Source organism: Quercus robur, chromosome 11 (assembly GCF_932294415.1).
Source record: "Quercus robur chromosome 11, dhQueRobu3.1, whole genome shotgun sequence".
Lineage (NCBI taxonomy): Eukaryota > Viridiplantae > Streptophyta > Magnoliopsida > Fagales > Fagaceae > Quercus > Quercus robur.
Genome location: NC_065544.1, coordinates 38,768,715 through 38,785,716, shown reverse-complemented (window position 1 = coordinate 38,785,716; position 17,002 = coordinate 38,768,715). Strand labels below are relative to the sequence as shown.

The window sequence follows — 17,002 nt, the reverse complement described above, 5'->3', positions numbered from 1 at the left end:
AAGAAACCCCAGCATTAAAGAAATGTTGAGCTGGGCAAGTCATGGTTTGGGCCTAACATTACCAAAACCCTCCTCCCCAATCGCAAGGCCGGGCAGTAGGATTTTGAGGGGCTATTGTGGGGCCCGAAATCTGAGGTCCCAACCCACTTTGTATTCAAGGCCCAAAGCCCAGGCCGAGGAGCCCTTCTGCCAAGGACGTATGATGAAAGCCCCTCAAAGGCCCAAGAATGTGGCCGAGGACGATCTCGCGCTCAACACCTCACAAAACGCCTGAAGAAAAGGACAAACTCAGTACAAAAGCAGTACAAGGGAGGAAGCTGCCAACACTGTAATGTGGAGCCCTGCATCTGACAAGCCCATACTCCAGACCATGCTATTTAACTTTTCCCAACCACTCTGACGTATGGATTGATAGGACAAGTCAATACCCCAAAAAGGCAAAACTGACACGAAGACAAAAAAACGGGAAGTAAACACTGGTATAAAAAGGGGGAGAGAGCTAGGGGAGAAGGGGGAGAAAAAAAGATCCCACAAAAAGAAGAGTGGGAAGAATGTGATGCTCCTCGGACTAAGTCCGAGGACTCAAACCCTCCGAGCTACACCAATGTGAAGCCTAGCTATCCTAGCCAAACCTACCTTCGTATGAGCTTCCATGGAAATCACGACTAAACCGCCGTCCAACGACCAAAGTCCAACCTTTCTAGCCCAATCTCTATGAATTATATTGTTCGGGCCTTTTACACACGAGCCCAATGTCATTCTTGGGTCGCTGAATAATTGTGTCCCTACAGTAATGATGCTATTAATGTTAGTTTGAGTTATTACAAATATAGGACATAGTTCGACTATGACATTTGGAGGTACTAAAATAGTTTTTCCTTTATAATTTTCATAATATTGGTTACGTCAAGTTTCTCATTACATTGTTATTAGGTATATAATTTTGAAAATTACTATTGGATACTATATATACAATATCAATTCACAATTATTGTCTGTGAAATTCCATTAAATATAACACAAAATAAATTAATAAGTTGGTCAAATTGTATATCCTAAATTAAATGGATGGTGCAGGGGATCATTTAGTTTAATTACAATTTGTTAATTTCAATATCTTTGCATACAAAATATTTGAATATAAAAAGTATAAAAAATATGCTCATTAGTTCAGAGAAAAAATAACAACAAAAATCTAAACAATTTAATTTGTATAGAAAGCTAACAAAAGCAAAATCCAATTTTGATTCTAATTAAATTTTCTTTAAAATTTGGTTTTAAAAAGTTTTTTTTAATATATATATTACCTAATTAGTATTGGACCGTATGTAGTCATGGTGTATTACATAAATGACTTATAAATTAGATTGTGAACTCAATCATAAAATGTAGGTTGCTTTGATATATCAAGAGTGAGATCTAATTTAACAATCAAAATCTTAGTATATTGGATAACCGCATGTAGTATTGAGGGAACACATATTCTCAAGATGGAATCCATAATCTTTTTTTTATATAGAGACACAAAATATGTCCTTGAGATAAATTTAATGGGAATTAGTGATTCAAGGCCGGCAACTTTAGTAAAGAGTTACTTGAATTTATATTTAGTGAAATTAGATTTCATAAATATAAATAACTAAAGGATTAAACATGGAACTCAAGAAATAAAATAGTTGTTTACAAAGTGATAGTTTATTATAACTTTGTTCATTATGGATATTTTATGGAGGGGTCAAATGATATTATATCAGAGTTTTGGGATATAATTTATTAATAAGGCCTAGGATGCAATTATATTTCCATAGTGGTACTTATTATATAATTAATGGTAACTTTGGGTTTATCAAGAATTGATAGAAGCTCAAAGCCCATTGGAGTTAGAACCTTATTTGTCCATTTGGTCCTATCCCAAGTCACATACTAAAGTCCAATTGGGTTGGCCTAAAAGACTAACACAATTAGATAATTAGTTATTTATTTAATAAGAGTTACTAAATAAAGTAACTATTTAGGTAGTTAAAATATACATATGATTAAAAGAAGAGAAATAGTTTTCTCTAAAACATCTCTTGAATACATTTTCCAAAAACGAAAATCAATGTACATAAGAGCTAATTGAGAAACCACACATCTTGGGCACCATGAGAAATTGAGATAAAGATTGAAGGTCTTCTTAAGATACTATCTACTTTCTTTTTTTTACATCAAGGTACGCTTTTTGTCATTTGTTTTAGAATTCAAAATTGTATGTTATCTCTCATGAATGAAATAGATCTTTGTGTTGTTTTCATAACTTGTTTTGTATGAGATGCAAAACTAGTTTTTCCAACAGACACCACTACTTAAGATTTGGGTTTGGATCTACCGTGTAATTACAACCCTTGTGAAATGTAAAATTGATTGGGTAAATTTCATTAACCTAACTTGAGATTTGTGTTACCGCTTAACATGTCCAAAATATCTCAAAACTAATAAATTTGGTCCTTAAAAGAGAAAGAGAAAAATGAATATCATCCAAATTAATCAATTTTAAAATGTTTTGAACTTAGTTAACATTAACCAAAAACTCAAAGATAAGTTAATAGAATTTATCCAATTATTTTTTAACCTTTTTTAAAAAAAAGTTTTAATAATCTTAGCAACTTTTACATATTGTGCAAGATCACTAGAGCTCAATCCTAAAATTTAAGGCTCATACTACTTGTAAGTTCTAATTAGCTCAACTGATATAGTTTTTAATGATTGAATAAGAGGTCTGAGATTTAATCCCCGTCTACACCAAAAACCGATTGGTGTTTTAGTCTGATGATAAAGAATTATCATCAAGAGCAAATGCCATAAATTAAAACTCCCTCACCCAAAAAAAAAAAAAAACTCACTGCTCAGTACCAAACGTAACCGGCTCAGCCAGTCAGCCATCCCCCTATTATTTCTAGGCAATTTTTAAACTCAGCCTTTAATTTAGCTAACAATTTTAAATCAAACGGTCCTTGGTTTTTCCCTCTAGAACTTTATATACACAAATGCTTCCCTGTTGCTTATTCCCCAAAACAAAAACAAAAAAACAAAAAAATCAAAGTCAAATAGACACAAGAGAGGAAACTCTGAGTTTTAACTCAAACTTCAACAAAAGCCATGGCTGTAGCTGATCAAAAGCAGAGCCAATGCCCAACTGTTTCTTCTCCCAAGGTTCACCCACTTTCTCTCTTTATCTGATTATGCCATTTGTTTGACTGTTTGTTCATTACTGTGATTTTTTGCTTTTCTTTTCAACTCTCAGAAGCGAGGGCGGCCAACAAAGACCATGGGAAGGCTGTTGCTGAAAAAAGTTCCGGGCTTTAACCAAATAGCTGATAAGCAAGTGAGAATCACTGTCCTCTGTTTTGTTTTTTTGAACAAAAAATAAATGTGAAACTTTAATCTTGTTTAGTGTTGAAAAGTCTGTTCTGTGTACCAGTCTGTTCGATGCTGTTTGAAACTTTCGTCTTCTTTTTTTGAAATTGTTGAAAAATGAACACAGTAAGAAATTTGAAATTTGGGGAAATGACTGATTCTTAAGCCTAAACTGGAACTGGGTTTTAAAACAGCTTTTAGAAAACGAAAGAGATACACATTTTTCATTCTTTTTTGGTCTATTGAAAACATAAAATAATTTTTGAAGTCATTATACTTTTGTTGGGTTTTTTTTTTTTTTTGTGTGCAAAAAAAAAAAAAAAAAGGTACAAACTTTCTGTACTGCGTGTGCAACAAATCTAATGCTACAGAAATTTCAAACTTTTTTGCACAATGATTGACGGAGTCTGCTGTGATTGGTATATTATAAAATCTGTGTGAGTGGTGGGCTCATTAGAAAATGATGTTGCTCAAGTTACAACTTATCACCTTAACAAGTTGTGAAAAATTCTGTACCTCTAGCATTGCTCTTCCTTTGGGAGTCCTGGAAAATGTATCAGTGAAGAAGAAAATTTATCTGTTTTGTTGTTTACATAATCACTAGTCTCCTACTTTACGTACCCCTTATTTCTGAAAATGTTACTAAACCAAATGCAGGCTATATTGTAGTTGCTTGTGCTGGCCAGCTTGATACGAGTACTGAAGTACCACATTGGCTAGTCTTATACTACATTTCTCAAATTAGTATACGGTTTATTGTCTTTGTATTATACAGTAATTACGTTCTGTTGGTTTGTCTAATATCTCAATATTCTTTTGAATGTATTATAGTACTGAACTAATGGAATTTTTTGTGGATTCTTGAACAGGCAGTCAATAATAAGAAGTTACAAGGGTAAGTATGATTGATTTGCCGGTTAATCTGTTATGATATATTGGAGATTTAATGACATTTTAACAGTGCTGCCTCCTTTTTTTTAAGTACAGTCCTAAGCGGTTGAAGAGAGCAACAGTAGACAGCTTATATGATACATTTGAAGCTCAGTCTTGTGTATTAGAACAAGCAAAAGAGATTCAAGCAAATCTAGAACCTGAGTTCCCTAGCCTTGTCAAGACTATGCTCCCATCAAATGTTTCTGGTGGATTTTGGCTGGTAAATCTCACTTTGTCTGTGGAATTGGGTAGGAATCAACAGACTTATTGTATGTGTCAATTGTTTTTAAATGACAGGGTCTCCCAAAGCACTTTTGTCGTGCACATTTGCCTATGCAAGATACAGCAATTGTTCTGGAAGATGAAAGTGGGGAAGCATTTGAAACAAAATATCTTGCGGAAAAGGTGGGACTAAGTGCTGGATGGAGAGGCTTTTCCATTTCTCACAAATTAATGGAGGGAGATATTGTCGTTTTCCATTTAGTCAAGCCTTCCAAATTTAAGGTAGTTATTTGAACCTTTTTGTTACTACTTATACATTACCTTACAAATGCTGAAGTTATTACCAATTTTAATACAAGAGGTTTACAAACTGACTTACCAACACTACCTTCCACCCAATGTTCCTTGAGTACTTGATTAGAATGCTTGTATTCAATGCTATGCCTGTACAGTGATTTGGTGTGATTAAAGATCATATATATATATGTGGTCATTTTTGAGAAAAAATAGTAATAAAGAAAGTATAAGAATTGATGTTGAATCTGTTGGTTGGAGAAGTCTATAGAGGGGAAGTCAAAAACCAATTCAACTCAATGAGTAAATATTGTTTATCTTATTGGGTGTTGACTCTTGCATCGAAGTACCTGCTTTTTATAAGTGAATTCTGCAAAGACTAGGAAAAAAAATTGAAAGGAGGACCAAAAATGTTGGTTTAATCTCTTGTTTTGGAATTTTTCCTTAACAGAAATTAAAACCCATAAAGGTCTCGTCCACTCCTATATACTTTTTTGTTTGGGGAATTTAGCAAGTCAATTTGTAGGATATGATTTATTACATACTGCTTGGAGGTATTAGCCTATTACTTGTCAATGCATATTAGCTGTGCATCTTTTTCCTGCCCAATTTTAGGTCTACATTGTCAGATCAAATGGTTCGGATGAAGTGGATGGTGCTCTTGCCCTCTTGAAATTGGATGCTGGCATGAAACTTATGAAGTACGGTAAGTTGCTTTGCAGTTCACATTGTTGTTCTTGTTTTCCTTGATCTTCTTTAAATAACTGCAGCATGCTACTCTTCTTCCATTATATTGTCATTTATTTCCAACTGTGTAAATCATGCAGATAAGGATACTAGGGCTTGTGAAGAGCCAGTAAATGAGGCTTTGAAGACTCTTTCTCAAGAAAATACTCAAAAGAATAGTATTATGGTCTGTGTTACTGATCCTGGGCCTATAGTGGATCTTTCAGAAGATGACAGTGATATTGGCTCAGAAATTTTGGATGGAATCAGACTATCAGATTCCGTGGTTGATTTTAAACAAGTTAGAAGCATTGAAGATTTCGCCGTTCTTGTTAATGGTCTGGTTATAAACTCTGAGCTCCCCAAATTCCTTCTGACCAAGTACTTTGAGCTCTGTTGCAGTAAGAAATCATTTCTTCATGAACATCTACTTGAGGGTCTTAACTGTAAATTGGCGGCTGGAATGATTTCTGAGACTATTAATGTTGCTGATGCCATTAGAGCCTGCAAGATTTCCACTTCACAAGAAAGTTTGTCCACTTGGGACAAGACTTTGAAAGCCTTTGAGGTGTTAGGCATGAATGTGGGCTTCCTGCGTGCTCGGCTAGAGCAGCTTTTGAATATTTCACTGAAATTAGAGAGGTATAAAGAAGCTACACTTGTAAGAGCTCAAGCAGAAGAGGAGGTGCAAACTTTGGAGGCAAAGCTTTTGGAAGTAAAGGAGAAAATAAAAAGCCTTGATGCTGAGATTGAGAATCTAGATGTTGCTGCTGACAAGCTTGAGCTTGTGTTCCAAGAAGTGGCTAATGCCCCTTGGTAACGAGGAGCTTTTCTGTCATTGATTCGCAACTTTTTTGTAAACTAGAGGTGTATGTTCCAGGACTAGGAATATTCAGTGCTTCATGGTGAAGAGATGTTTTGTAAGTATAAAGCTTTTTTGTGAAATTCCACGCACATCAATTCACAAAGGAACATTGTATATCAGCACAGTAACTTCAAGCTGCTTTCTTTTTGTAAGTTATAAGTTAATTGGGCTATTTATAGCAGTGATCACTGTAGACACTGATGCTCCTGATGCAGTCATCAACTGCTAGTAATGGCCAGAATATGTACGTATTGGTTCTCTCTTTTTGTAAGCCTCTGGATTACATATGATAAAGATGTAACTATTGGAGAGTTTTATGAGCTATTGCAATCTCTCACATAAGCACACAATCATGTCTTTGCTTCATTCCCTGGTGTTCTAAGAGTTTCCAAACAATCTAGCTCCCACATGTTTATTCAAATTAGTAAATTATTTTAAAGGCTAATATAACCTAAAATTTCTGCTGATATGCCATTTTAGTCATTTTCCTCGGGACCTAAAAGTACGAGTGCTTAGAGGTATGGTGTTTAGGTAGTCCTTTGGTTGATATCAATGGTTTGTTTGATTTGAATGATAGGAAAGTCGAAACTGTGGAGGGAAGAAAAATATGAGAGAGAGAAAAAAATTATAAGAAAGAAAATATTTTTATCTCTATAAAAAAAGTGGACTGTTATAAATAAATTTAACTTTTTTTTGTTTACTTGAGAAGATAAACAATATAGGCTGTATAAAATTGCTATCATGCTTGTATTACATAAATAAAAAATGTAATTAGTTAAATTGGTAAATATGACACTATATAAAAGTGAATGTATTGTGTTTATTTTATTACTTTATTTTCTCAATCCATCCACTTTCTATAAGATTTTTTTTTTTTTTTTGATTAACTGAATTAATTAAAATTATACCTCATAAATTTTCCTTCTTTTCCAAGCCAGGAAAAGTTATCTCCTTTGCTATGGAGAGAATTTTGTGAAACCAGGGAGAATATATGTACTCTTCCACCCCTCATTCTTTCCATTGACTTAAATTTTCTAAGGAAAATGATAATTACCCAACCTTTTTTTTTTATCCTTATCTTTATATCATCACCCATATTCTTGCCCCAACCATCACATATCCTACTTTAATTATTAATTATTATGTCAATTTTGTCTCCCAACTATCTTTTTTTTGGTTGTAACATTTGTCTCTTAACTTTCAAAATAAAGTTAATTTCAAACTGGATAATTCCATTAAAACTTTAACTAAAAGTAGAACCAACTCCATGATGAAATAAATTTGATTTTAATTTTGATAGTTGATGGACAAAATTGACACAAATCAATCGAGGGCCCAAATTAGACTTTATTGCACAATTGAACGACCAAATGACTAATTTACCCCCCCCCCTTTTTTTTTTTGTATTTTTTGCAACTACACATGATAATTCTTTTTTTTTTTTTTTTTTAGATAATACACATGATAATTCTAATGAGTAATAACCATACAAGTGAAATTATTAACTTTAACTACGGTTATTTGTTAGTTAAAAATGTCAATTAAGCTACAAAATTTAGTAATTAAGCTCAACTGTTGTTTGTTGTCCAACTCCAGCATAGGAAAACAAAAAGTCAAAGAGGAAAAGTGAACAGAACTCAGAAAAGAAAAAATGGTGGAATCGAAGCAAAGCTACGAGGAATGCCGGAGAAAGAGAATAGAAGAGAACAAGAAGAGAATGGAAGAGCTCAAAATAGGCAAACTCGCTCTCGCTTTCAAAGCCTCCACCACTCCTAAATCCTCTCCGGTCTCCTTCACAACTCTCTCTCACTCTCTGTGTTTTTCTCTTTTTTCGGCTTTTCCAATTTTGAGATTAATTGCTTTTTGGATTTTGATTCTTGTACGGACAGGTGAAGCGATCGAGAGTCACTCCAGATATCTCTTCATTACCGGTCCGAAGATCGAGTCGGATCGCCAGCAAGACCCGAGTCCGAACCGCCAAAAATCTCTCACACAACAAACCTCCTTCAAAACCACCCGTCATCAGATTCGAGTCCGCCGACCCGTACCCGACAGCCTTCGTCAAAGCTGACCTTTCCTCATTCAAACAAGTGGTCCAAATGCTCACCGGATCCTCTAATCAAGCCACGACGGTACCCGACCCGCCATCCGAAACCAAGCAAGCATCTTCTCCTCTTCCCTCTCTTGGCTAGGGATTGATTTCATTTCAGATGAATGTGAATTTCCCATTTTCTGCTGCTCACGTGCGCAGTACTTCTATCTTTATTTGATTGGTAGATGGGCTCCACGTCAGCATATTTTAGTGTCTAGTCACGTTATATTTTACTTTTTTTTTTTTTCCTTACACTAATTTACCTTTTTGGCACAATTTTAAATAGATCAATAATTGAATAAGCCGGTTATCATTACAAAAGTATAACTTCAACTATTTTATTTATTTATTAATTATAGTGTTTGTTATAAATGAGAAGAAAAAAATAAATAATAATCAAGTGCTTTTGAACATGCTCAAAGAATCAAACTTGAACATATATAATCAAGTTTTTTTGTTGGTTTGGGTTTCGGATTGCAGGGTATTTTACTTTTTTAAATAATCATTACAAAGTTATAATCAAGTGTATCTGAACATGCTCAAACTTCTTTGACAATCAAATAACCAAACTTGAACATATAATCAAGTTTGTTGATAAACTTGACATCGACTTGAGTTCCAAATAGAATTAAATGAATATTCTTAAACTTTTGTTACACAGTTCGGGTCAACTTATTTATAGTCTTAACTTTAAAGGGTTTAAAGGATTAGAATGAAACTTTATTCCAAAAAATAAAATAAAACAAAAGATTTGAAAGGTTAAGAAAAAATGTGTACCTAAAAAAGAAAAAGGAAAAAATTTAGGTACCATACCTTCTTTTTTTTAAGGGTATGTATTAGCCTGTCAAATTCCTTATTTACGAAAAACCAAAAAAGATTTCATTTGGAATAGTTTATCTAATTTTTGTTGAGAATGTTGTAAATAAAATAAGTAGATGACTTATATAAAATCTGCAAATAGTAGAAAGAATAAGCAATAAACTGATTTAAAACTAAAAGTACGTCCAAATAGGCACTAAATTCCTTAATTAAATTTAGATATATGATCACATTGACTACAACACATACATCTTTTCCAAATTTTTTATTTTATTTTTTATAAAATTGATAGGTCCTAATTTAATTGAGAAAGTTAATATATATGATCCTAAAAGACCAGACACTTTTGGGCACACCAATGCCGCCACGGAAATGGCAGCACTTCAGTGTCACTACACTAGTGTAAAAGCAAGTAACCAAATCCAAATCCCAGGAACGGCTCGGCTCGATGTCCAAAATTCCAAGAATAATCAAATCCACATCCACTGATATTTGTTTTTTTTTGTTTTCTTTTTTTTGTACTTCTGAGTGCTGAGTGACGTTGTCACATTTTGAATTTAAAGTTTCAAAAACTTACACAAATTGGCGCTCAAAACACAAGTCTCACTCGTGTAGTAGGAATTAATTACAAAGGCAAAGGCTTTTTATTTTATTTTTAAGGGCGGCCCAAGTCCAACGGTCAGCTACTTCTAGCACAGTGTATGTGTATCACTACTTCACTTCCCCACCTTTTGAGAGCTTCTCATACTAAAAGCTTTTGAAACAAAATCAATCGTCTTTGGTTTGGTTTGATAGAACAAAAATGGTGGAATCGAAGCGAAGCTATGAGGAATGCCGGAAACAGAGGCTGGAAGAGAACAAGAAGAGAATGGAGGAGCTCAATATTGGCAAGCTAGCTCTCGCTCTCAAGGCCTCCTCCACTACTCCTAAGTCCTCTCCGGTATCCTTCGTAACTCCTCTCTCTCTCTCTCTCTATTTTTGGTTTTTTACTTTTCTTTCTGTTCGGACAGGCAAAGCAGGTGAAGAGGCCAAGAGTATCACTTGATGTCTCTTCTGTCCCGGTCCGAAGATCAAGTCGAACTGCCAACAAGCCCCCTCCCAATTACAAGGAAGTCAGTTCTTTCATCACTTTGCTTTTACCTAAAGTTTCCATCTTTTTCTTTTTTAAGATAATAATGTTGGCTGAATACAGTTAATGAGTAGTTGGTAAATATAACCGTTTTGTTAGAGAAGATTTAAGGGGCTTACTGGTTACTAGTTTGATTTCAGATTAAATGTTCTAGATTTTGTTTTATCGAGTCCTGAGTTGCAACTTGCGTGTCTTTTGTGCATCTACTAGTTTAGTATTGTAAATATTACAAAGAAGATAGTTGGGTAAATTGAATTTTTGGTCTCTTTGATTTTAAAAGGTTTGATTTTGGTCCCTCAAATTTTTTTAATTTAGCCCCTTAACGTAACTAGTGGAATACTGAGGAGTATGAGTAACCCATATTTAAGGGACCAAAATTGCAAACAAGAAAATGGTGGAAAATTTTTAGAGATGGAAATGGAATTGTTCCCTTTCTGAATTTTTTAAACACCAAATTAAAGCTTCTTTATTAATTTAAGGGATCAAAATTGAAATGTAAGGAACCAAGGATGCAATTTACCCAAGATGGTTTGATGTTGTCTATTAATTTTCATGTGTGGTTTATTTATAATAATCAACTCTACATAAAGCAACCATTAGGTTTGAGTTTCATTATTTAGTATTGTCTTATTCTCTGCTTTCTCTGTATTTTTTTTAGTCTAGGCTGTTGTATTATATAGTCAATGTAAAGTCATTATAGTGATTGATTTCCATTACAAATTCAGTATTTTTATTCTTTCTTTAAATTGGTGGAGGTAATGTTTTGGGTGGTAATGGATGTTAGACATCCCTTTATATTGTTGAAATGCTTTCTGTCTCTATTTTGGATTGATATGCCAATTTCTTGGTTCATGGCAGGTACCAATTGAACCCTTGGGGAGTCTCAGAAGGTTGACATATGTGATTCATTGTTAAAAAACTTTACTAATCAATAAATGACTGAGAATTTTGAGGGTTGCTTATGTATGATTATTGTGGGGTTCACTTGTAGGAGCTATCGGCGGGGATCTTTGTTGAGCCGATTTTATGCTTCAGATGGTGCAAGACAGGATGCCATTGAGAGAGCAGAACAGCTTGAATCGGATTTGGGATCTGATTTCCCAACATTTTTAAAGCCCATGCTCCAGTCACATGTCAGTGGAGGATTTTGGCTGGTATGTCAATGCCTTGTACTTGAAAATAAGTGATATTCTGAGTAAGACTGTTTATTTAGTAATATATAGGTATTGGGTATTTACTCACTTATAATTCTTGGACTCCTATGTAGTTTATTGATGGAACTTGGTCATATATTTGATGCAGCCATGAAGATGGATTTGCTTTTATTTAGCGAATTCACCTATTCAATATGAAGTCAAATTGAAGTAAAAGTCATGTGGTTTTATTGTCTAAGAATGAACCTAAAACAGTTTTTTATTTGATTAGTTATGGGAAATTTTATATTCGAGGGAAAATCTATAATTTTTGTAATTCCTTTGAATTAATCAATTTATTGTATTTTGGTAATTTGGTTAATTCTAGAATCTTCTAGGAGATCACAGTATAGGAGTCCTAATACTACTAGTTACTATATAAATTGTGCACAATGTGTCCAAAGGAGATGGAGAGTATTAATAAAATTAATGAATGTTTTGAGCAGAGTCACATTGGCTTTTGTGGTTTCTTTTCTTTCTCTTTTTCTCTCTTTCTTTCTTCTCTTCTTCTTCTTTTCTTTCACTTAAGTCATGCTTCATGAGTACAATTCATACACCCCATGAACATCCTAAATTTCGCTCTTATTCTTCTTCTTTACAACCCTAAATCAAGCCCTTTCTTTTACCCATCAAAACACGAAATCCCCACATACTTTCTTTACTAAATAGCCATCAAATAACTCATCCAACCATCTTTAATTCCTAATACAACACTAAAACTCTTTATTCCCCAACTCCAAATCCCATTTCTACAAATTCTGCTAAACTTTGACCCACCACAACCACATGAAGACAAATTCCCCAATTTTTTGGCTTAGGGTTCGGAGAATTTATAAATCTAGGTTTAGAATTGTTTAAGAAGGAGATATGGGATTGAGTTAGGAACTAAAGGTGGTTTGATGAATTGCCGATTTAGTATAAGAAACTATGTTAGGGTTTTGAAGGGTAAAAGAAAGGGCTTAATTTCGGTGTAAAGAAGAATAATAAGAGAGAAATTTAGGGTGTTCAACTCTTCAACGCTATATGAATAGTACCCATGAATGATAACTTGGAGAAAGAAAAAAAAGAATTGAAGAAAGAAATAAGAGAAAATGAGGAAGAGTTTATGCTCAAAACACTCAATTTTACTGGTCTATTTTCCATCTCCCTTACATTGAACACAATTTATATAAAGAATTTTTCTTGTACTCTAGTATTAGGATTCCCACTTGTACACTAACTTAGACCTAAAGAAAATAAAATCTAAGATATTTTGGATCTCCTAGAATATTCTAGAACTAAATTACTAAAATATCTTTAATTGCAGAAATCACGGATTTGCCCCTATATATAAAATTGACTGTACTTCAGACATTACATTGATTTTCATTTTAAATAATTGGGCATGATTTGTTGTTCTTTTCAAAGAATGAATAATAACATTATTATTGGTATTTTTTTTTTCATATAGCTGATACGAGTGGATGTAATTTCTTACTTTCTGTCATAATTTCTGCTACAACCTATCAATAGGGTCTGCCAGTCTACTTTTGCAAGGAACACCTTCCCAACGAGGATGAGATGATAACTTTGGTAGATGAGGATGAAGATGAGTTCCCAACAAAATACCTTGCTGAAAAAAATGGTCTTAGCGGTGGTTGGAGAGGGTTTGCTATTGATCATGAACTAGTTGATGGGGATGCATTAGTGTTCCAGTTAATTAACCCTACTACTTTTAAGGTGAGCAGGTGGACTCAGATTGATGCCTTATTGGTACCTTTTAGAGCTTTAAAGCAATTACACATGCAGAAAAGATGCATTAATGTTGCATGGGAAATTGTGCTATATGCCAATGTTGAAAATTGCAGTACAATTCTGATGTTGAGTGTTGACAAATTTATTTGACAATTGTGGATAGATTTCTGATATTGACAAATTTCTGTAAAATCTGTACTAGGTCATTCCTTTTTATAACTTAAATACTCTACTGCAAAATGGCCACTTAAAATACCTCTACAATAACAGATGTGTTTATGAGTAGAAGAATAGGCATTTCACAAGGCAGCACTAACTTTATTTGCTTAATCTCATTCGGAACAACACTTTTCTGAGTTTCCTTGAATTGCATGCATTGTTTAGGATTGAATGGCCCTAAGGGGGAGATTGCATGGGAAATTTCGAATCAATGACCTCAACTTCATGAGATGCAATCCCAACCAACTTTGCTACTTGTTAGGGTATGCATGATGTAATAATGTTGAATATCAACAAAACAGCTAGTATATAACCCTGAAAAATTCCTTGTTCAACATGCGCAATTGGGGCTACTACAATTTTGTTCAGGGCCTTCAGGCTTCAATTTTTTGCATGTTTCAAAATTCCTTGTCATTTGTAATTTTCTGGATGCTAAACTGTAATATCCATATTTTCTTCCTTTGAGCTTTAGCCTTCTTGCAGAATGTAGAGTGATAATTTCAAATAGGACACAATGTGGCAGAGCCAGGATTTCAGTCCATGCAGGATTGTAAGACGAAATTAGCTTTAAAGATATTAATCAATATTTAAAATAAAATAAAAAAACAAATAATTGTTAATCAAAATAAATAACAATGAAATTAATCATTTCTTAATTTCATATCATCAATGAACAAAAATAATGAATTTATTGTTAATAAAAATCAATGTAAGATAGTAATCTAAATTCATAAATTTTAAACATCTAATTTAGTTCATTCAAATAATTTAAGCCTTGTAGTTGAAGATTACTAAGAAGGTTTAGTGATTAGCTAGAAAAAGTGTAATGAGTCTGTGAGTGATGATAAGAGTAAATTTGGGATAAGGCAAAAAAAAGCATGGTACAAGATTGGTATGATATAGACTTGGAGTGTAAAGACTACATCGTAACTTTTTCTTCCATCTTTTTGATGCTAGGTTTCACTGTTCCCAAGTTTGGAGTGTTTTGTTTTTTCTATCATTGTTCCTAGTGTGGACTGTGGAGTGTTTTGTTTTTTATGTCAAGGAAATTTGCTTAATGTTAGTATGCATGTAAAATTTCCGGTGGAGTCAGGGGGGCAGTTGCCCCCTCTCGCCCCCCCTTGGCTTCGCCCTTGGAGCACATCAACTGAAAATGTTGTGTAAAGACTACATCGTAACTTTTTCTTCCATCTTTTTGATGCTAGGTTTCACTGTTCCCAAGTTTGGAGTGTTTTGTTTTTTCTATCATTGTTCCTAGTGTGGACTGTGGAGTGTTTTGTTTTTTATGTCAAGGAAATTTGCTTAATGTTAGTATGCATGTAAAATTTCCGGTGGAGTCAGGGGGGCAGTTGCCCCCTCTCGCCCCCCCCTTGGCTTCGCCCTTGGAGCACATCAACTGAAAATGTTGTGGGTGTGGGGTATATGTTGCACAATCTTGATGTGAATTTTTTGCCTCATGCATTTTTCTATACACAAAACTAGATATATTGCTTAATTGAATATTTATATGTAGAAGGTTTCAATCCATTCTGTGAATATAATGTTGATTTGTCTTCACTAAATGGAGAATATCTTGTTTTGGAGCTCAATATGATTTAACAATTTAATGAACTATTTTTTTTTTCCTATAAACATATGAAACCTCATTTGTATAAATTGAATTTCAAACACAAATGTGCTCTCTTTTTTTTTTGTAGTAATTACCTTAATTGTCCTTCCTAGGTGTACATCATTAGGGCATCTGAATTACCGTACGATGAAGACAGGGACAAGGATTCAGACGCCTCAAAGTTGGACAACAAAGACAAGGGCAAGGATTCAGATGCCTCAAAGTTGGACAATGAAGACAAGGACAAGGATTCAGATGCCTCACAGTTAGACAGGATTGCCAAAAGAACCAGAGCAAGTAATTGTTTTCCACTCTGAAACCTTTTCAAGTCCCTTTGTTTAAAATATATATGGCAACTGATAAACGTAATATTTCACCAAACTACTTATTTCACATGGTTCACAGTTTTCACTTTCCATATATATCTGTTTTTGCCAGGCAGAAAGCGTAGTCTTTGATACTTCAAGAAAGCTGTGGTACAGAATTGGAATTTTGTGTTTCCTCTGCAATGTACCAATTTTGGTTCATCATTCTTGAGGTTTTTGTCTAGGTTAACTTTTTTTCTTAACATTGTTATTTAGTATACTTGGGATTTAGGAATGCTTTTTCAGCTCTTTTAATTAGCCAGATTTATCAATGGAATGTATTTTAATATAATAGCAATGACTGTAATATTATGTCTTATAATGTTAATGGATTTATTCTCTTAAAAAAAAAATTGCTTGTCTGGACCCCAATTTATGTTTGTCCGATACTTGTGGAAAGACTATTTTATCTGATTTTGCAATGAAATTTGTTTAATTTTTGTAATTAAAAAGCTTATATTGTAATTAAGCTTTATTTTATATTTAGTTGCAAGGTTATGTAGCTCTTCTTTCCACCACCTGGCTTTTTTTTTTCTTCTTCAGTAGAAAGCAAACTGTGCAGGTTTCTGTGCGCTCTTTTTTCCTGGATTTTTTTTTTTTTTTGGGTGGGGGGGTGGAACAAGATCATTGGATACTTGCAATCTCATTGGTCCCTGCCAAATATTCAATTGCATGTTTCAACCTTAGGCAACAATTGGCTAGTTTGATGAGAGCGAAGCCCAAATTGTAAATTGAATGTCTAATGCCTGTTAAATTTAGGGTTCACTTTTTTCTTCGGCTTATTACTAGCAATTTCATTGGTCTTTCTGTGTACTCTTTTTAGAGTTTTCATTTATGTACACACTTTATATCTAATTCTTGCTATTTTTTTTTTTTTTAGCGTTTGAATTTAGAAAGAATCAGATAATCCTCAAACTAAACTAACGGTTCCTCGAACTCACTCCGCATAAGTAGCAAAACTTGAGCTAAATTATTACATTGTTTTAGGAAATAGATTTAAACAAAATGCTGCTAAATATTGGAAACATAAGTTGTTGATCTTGAAGATTAAAGGAAACTAGTTGCTAACCTGTGCGATGCACGGGAAAATTATTAGAAAATAATAAAGCATGCATATATTAAAAGACAATTTAAGTTCATGTGTGCTTGCAAGGGATACATACCTAAATAGTTCTTGCGGTAGAAATAAAAGCCTTATCTTTGAGATAAAGAACTGATGTAAACAAACTAACCTTACATAAAACAAATTAAAAAAAAAAAAAACATAAAACTAATGTCACGGGAAATTCAGCCACATAGTAGTAATATATAAATCTCTTAAAACCTAAACCTAAACCTAAACCTAAATCTAAACGTAAGGACTAAATATATAAACAAACTAACCTTACAAAAGCTGAACTTTATAA

At 33.7% G+C, this 17,002-nt stretch overlaps 2 protein-coding genes across 4 annotated transcripts; both read left to right on the top strand.

Annotated features, from left to right (window-relative positions):
- The first annotated feature begins 2,999 nt into the window (after nucleotides 1-2,999).
- LOC126706785 (B3 domain-containing protein Os01g0234100-like) lies at nucleotides 3,000-6,778 on the top strand. The gene is made up of 7 exons (XM_050406334.1): nucleotides 3,000-3,192; nucleotides 3,284-3,364; nucleotides 4,266-4,291; nucleotides 4,384-4,549; nucleotides 4,627-4,833; nucleotides 5,461-5,551; nucleotides 5,673-6,778. The coding sequence occupies exons 1-7, from the start codon at nucleotides 3,139-3,141 to the stop codon at nucleotides 6,389-6,391; spliced, it is 1,344 nt and encodes a 447-aa protein (XP_050262291.1). The 5' UTR covers nucleotides 3,000-3,138; the 3' UTR covers nucleotides 6,392-6,778.
- A 1,225-nt stretch (nucleotides 6,779-8,003) lies between these two features.
- LOC126706397 (B3 domain-containing protein At3g19184-like) lies at nucleotides 8,004-15,924 on the top strand. Of its 3 annotated transcripts, XM_050405812.1 has the most exons (9): nucleotides 8,008-8,222; nucleotides 8,326-8,594; nucleotides 10,143-10,287; nucleotides 10,358-10,459; nucleotides 11,335-11,366; nucleotides 11,468-11,630; nucleotides 13,182-13,388; nucleotides 15,345-15,528; nucleotides 15,670-15,924. In XM_050405812.1, the coding sequence occupies exons 1-9, from the start codon at nucleotides 8,088-8,090 to the stop codon at nucleotides 15,687-15,689; spliced, it is 1,257 nt and encodes a 418-aa protein (XP_050261769.1). In that variant the 5' UTR covers nucleotides 8,008-8,087; the 3' UTR covers nucleotides 15,690-15,924. The 3 variants fall into 3 exon arrangements, with proteins under 3 accessions (XP_050261770.1, XP_050261769.1, XP_050261771.1); XM_050405813.1 differs by lacking the exons at nucleotides 15,345-15,528; nucleotides 15,670-15,924 and adding an exon at nucleotides 13,788-14,053 and having other exon boundaries at nucleotides 8,004-8,222; XM_050405814.1 differs by lacking the exons at nucleotides 8,008-8,222; nucleotides 8,326-8,594 and adding an exon at nucleotides 9,930-10,046.
- The last annotated feature ends 1,078 nt before the right edge of the window (nucleotides 15,925-17,002 follow it).